The 4,172-nt window shown below is 56.7% G+C and overlaps 1 protein-coding gene across 1 annotated transcript in view; it reads left to right on the top strand.

The window, feature by feature from the left end:
- The window catches only part of NDUFB6 (NADH dehydrogenase (ubiquinone) 1 beta subcomplex, 6, 17kDa), a gene marked incomplete at its 5' end in the record, with an annotated part of 2,004 nt that extends 233 nt beyond the window's left edge, over nt 1-1,771 (top strand). The window contains 2 exons of the mRNA XM_010085941.1: nt 380-424; nt 1,703-1,771. Coding sequence (XP_010084243.1) covers nt 380-424; nt 1,703-1,771 — 114 coding nt within the window. The remainder of the gene's footprint in view (nt 1-379; nt 425-1,702) is intronic.
- Nucleotides 1,772-4,172: the final 2,401 nt, after the last annotated feature.

The raw sequence follows: 4,172 nt of genomic DNA on the forward strand, positions 1-4,172 counted from the left end.
GTCCACCGCTTGTTTTCCCTCCCTTGTGTGTATTTTTTGGGATGTTTTACAGCAGTGACGGGTTTGGCCGTGCTGCCTCTGACGAGCCGGGAAGCTGGGACTCAATGGTCACTTTCCTGGAGGAGCGGTGACCCTGGGGATAACTGCGGGGATGGGGATGGGGAACAGCCAGTGCATGGAGGGTGGGACTCTTCTCTTGCTTGGGAGGCGTTATTAGCCTCAAGGATTCCTTTAACTGGTGGAAAGAACCCGGCCTAAAGAGCCGTGTGTGCAGGAGAGCTTGTATCGTAGCAGGGTCATCACCTCTGTTTCAGAAATCTTTTATACTTCATGGGGGAAGGCTCCTTTATTACCTCTCTCTCTTCTCCCTCCCTTTCAGAAAAAGCCACATGGAATTGTCGTGTCAAATCCACGGATATTCCCCGTAAGTCTCTTAATCCTTGTTTTATCTTTCAGCTTTGTACAGGCAGAGCAGGGGGGCTTGGGGAGAAGCGCAGGTCTGCGTGGCAGCCGTTCAGGGAGAGTTTCCAGAAGGATGTGCTCGATCCCGTGGGCAGGCTGCCCTGCAGCAGTGCAGTTACCGTATTTTTGAGCAGTTTTCACCTTGCCCTCAGAGCGCCAGTCCCTGTTTCAGCGGTACCTCCTCTGCAGCGGCAGAGTTACGAGTACCTGGCTGAGGGCTCTGCCCATCCCGGGCGGAAAACGGAAGCGTTCCTGTACGGAATGCCAGCGGCAGTCACTGCGCACTCACCGCGGCGTTGTGCCGGGGTTTGGGTGTTTAATGCCCCCACTGGGATTATTGACGCGTGGAGCCACACAGGAGCGGTTCTGCTTCTCCTTGCTGACTGGAGCAGCGATTGTCAGGAGTTGGGAGGAGTCTGGCACCGAGCGTTTCGGTTCTGGCCGCATGAGCTTGGTCCCAGGTGTCCCTGAGAGTCCCCCATGCTCCAGCGTCCCCAAAGAGAGAGAGAGTCGTGCCACCCCTGGCCTGAGCTTGGGTTTTCGAAGTGGAGAGTAGTGGTTTATTTGCTCCTTACTGGTTTTCGGGCTGCTTCGAGCCATTACTCATTGCTTGGCGTAGCAAGTTGGTGGGTAAATATTCTTGTAGAAGTTTAGCTCTGTTGTTTCTGCCAGTTGCACATTTTTTTGCATAACACCTGCCTTTATCTGAAATAAAATAAAAAGTTCCGTCCCTGACAACTGCACAGCAACATACTGGAGGCTGAGCTGCGGGCCTCTGGCTTCAGCCTACTCACTCACTGGGGTTAGGTCAGCTCAGGAGGCCGAGACGGTGCCTGGAGCCGTAACAATTGGGCATCAGATTGATTTCTGAGGCAGTGCATAGCTCTTCATGGGCTACAGGCTGTGGGTTTGGAGACTCGCTTCAAGCTGTGACGTGTTGGAGGTGGTTGTGCAGTGCTGAAAATCCAATCTACATTTTTAAAACAATGCTGTCTCCAAATGTTGGGCTGCTGTTCTGTAGCTGGAAAGAAGGGCGTAAAGCAAGTAGAGATTTCAGCTCATTCGGCTGGGATGGTATTTCAGCATCCTGGGAAATGCTGGGTGAATGAGCGTGGGCCGTTGTAGTCAGATTTTTTTGCCTGGAGTGGGGACAGCTAGAGCGTAATTGAAGGGCTGCACGGTGTGAAAGGAGAGATGGGGGGGAGGAGGAAACGCTCACCATGCTGTCTTGTGCCATCAGGGGGACAGAATTTTAGAGACTGGAGAAGTTCTTCCACCCCTGAAAGAAGACCCCCATGAGCACCACTGATGGTTAACAGCCGGTTTCGTCCTTCAGCGAACGAGGCGAGAACTGCAGCTGCTTTGTCTCTTCTATAAAGAGTCTGTATTCTGCATCCCCTCAGCTTTTATGTCATTTACTCTCTCCTTAGTGCAACTTGTTCCAGTTGCTACTGGTTTGCGAGTTCCTTTTGCCTTCAGTGAGCTTCATTGCGAACTCCTGGTGGTCTCTGACCCCCCCTTCCTCAACTTTTTATCTGAGCTGACAAGATCTGTCAGCAGCACAATGTGGGCCTCGGAGCAGTAGCAGGAGAGATGCTCTGGATCCGCAGGGGCTGTGGGATGGTCTGTCACAGTGCACTCCTCCGCACGCACAGCGACTGTCCCCTCCCAGTCCTTTTCTACCCACCAGTTCTGGGGGGGATTTCCAGTGAAAATTAAGCTCCCACCTCTCTCATCCCACTGCCCTGCCCAGAGAGGGTGGCAGGAGTGGCACTGCTGCCAGAAATTCTTTATTCTTTACCCTTTAGCACTTCCTTCTCTGTCCCCAGCCCCTTCTGAGTTGGAGTTTTCCTGCCCTCACTGGCCCCATGTACCCAGGGCGCTTCGTACTGGTGATGACTGGTCCCTGGTCGAGTGTAAATCTACTGTTATTTTGGAGGCTCCTTTTTGGGTAGAAATGACTAAACCAGCAATCCAAAGGGTAACCTGAGGTGCTGAAGGGGAGCCCCTCATGACCTCGTGGAACCATGTGTGACCAGTGGAACCAGTGTTTGTGAGGTCGAGGTCACAGGGCTCTGCCGCTGTGCCCGGGGGCAGCCAGACCCCTCGTAACCCCTCCAGTTGGGACTCGCACCACCGGGGCCATGGCCAACGCAGGGGTGAAAACTCTGGTGCAGTCCAAGGAGATCAGGGAGGTGATGGACCCCACGTCGGGCGTTTGCGCTCAGCCTGCACCCCTCAGGCCCCTGCTGAGCCCGGGTCCCCCCCAGGCGCTCGCCAAGCCCGCGGCCATCACTTTCCTCGGGTAAAAGGCAGCTCAGGGTGGGCGGCAACTGGGGAACAAAGTGGGGGGCAGCAGGATCCTGCGGGTCAGCACTGGGAGGCTCTGGAGGGGGCACTGGGGAAGTTCGAGGGTCCCTGGGAGGGGGCAGGGAGTCAGCAGGGGCTGCTGGGGGGCACTGAGGAAGGTCAAAGGGGAGCCTGGGGAGTTAAGGAGGGCTACTGAGGGTTATTGTTGGCAATAGAGGGGCTGTGGGGGCTGAAGGGGCAGCTAGGACCTGGGCTTCCTTCCCGTGACCGTGGAAGTCGCTGCCCCATGGCTGTGGGGGTCCCTGTCACAACCTCTGCCCCATGGCATGCCAGCCCCCCCAGCAGGACCCCTCCCCCCACCCACCAACAGCTGCAGCCTGAAACGAACCTTCGCCCACACCAACTTGCTCCTGCTCAGCATGGCTGACTCCGACGATGACGCAGATGGGGGTCCTGCCCCCCATCTATGCACACCGGACCCCAAGGAGAACCCCAAGACCATCGCCCCACCAGTGAGTGAGCACTGGGGATGCCCCACCTCCCTGGGGTGTCCTGACACCCCCCCACACTAATGAGGGACTGGTTGGGGTGCCCCAAGATCCTGCTGCGCAGCTCTGTGATGCTTGTGAGGAGCTGGGGGCTGTGACGTCTCCCAAGGACACCCCACACTCCTGGGGATGCCCCATACCTCCGGGGCTCCCGGATTCCCCCACGGAAGCCCTGACACCTCCCCTCCTCTAGTGAGAGACCCGCCAGGACTACAGGGAATTCCCAATACCCCCAGAGTCCCACAGACATGCCCCCAGCTCTGGCACCCCTAGAGCCACCCCGGACCCCCCACGTCCTTAGGTTGGGGGGTCCAGGTGGCTGTTGTAGGGCACAGACTCGGTCCTAAGTCTTCGGGGCTGGGGTGGGTCACCTTGTACCTGGGGCCCTGGCATCGCTGGGGCGTTCTGGAACAGGTAACCCTCCCCGGGCAGAGGGAATGGGTACCTCTCCTGCAAACAGGGAGGGATTTGACTGTCACAACCTCACCAAAAAGACAATCCAGGACACGGAACACGTCCCGGTGCAGTTGTTGAAGGAGCATTTGTCACCGTTGCCTCCCCTGTCCCACTGAAGAGGACAGCACATGGCAGTCAGCGAGCAGGAGGACCACCCACCCCTCGTGAGACACCCGCTGCTGATGTGCTGGAGCTGCGCAATGAACACCCCTCTCTACAAATACAGTGTGGCTCTTCCCTCGGGAACGCTGGGCCTCAGTTATATCTCTCAAAAGTCTTATTTGCCTCGTGCACTAAATGTGGGTGATGCATTATCCTGACAATGATTTGGGTTTGTACAATTGTTCCCTTAATTGTTATTCCCCTCACACCAAGCTGTGTGGTGCGGTGACACGC

The sequence above is a fragment of the Pterocles gutturalis genome, unplaced genomic scaffold, assembly GCF_000699245.1.
Source record: "Pterocles gutturalis isolate BGI_N339 unplaced genomic scaffold, ASM69924v1 scaffold35855, whole genome shotgun sequence".
NCBI lineage: Eukaryota > Metazoa > Chordata > Aves > Pterocliformes > Pteroclidae > Pterocles > Pterocles gutturalis.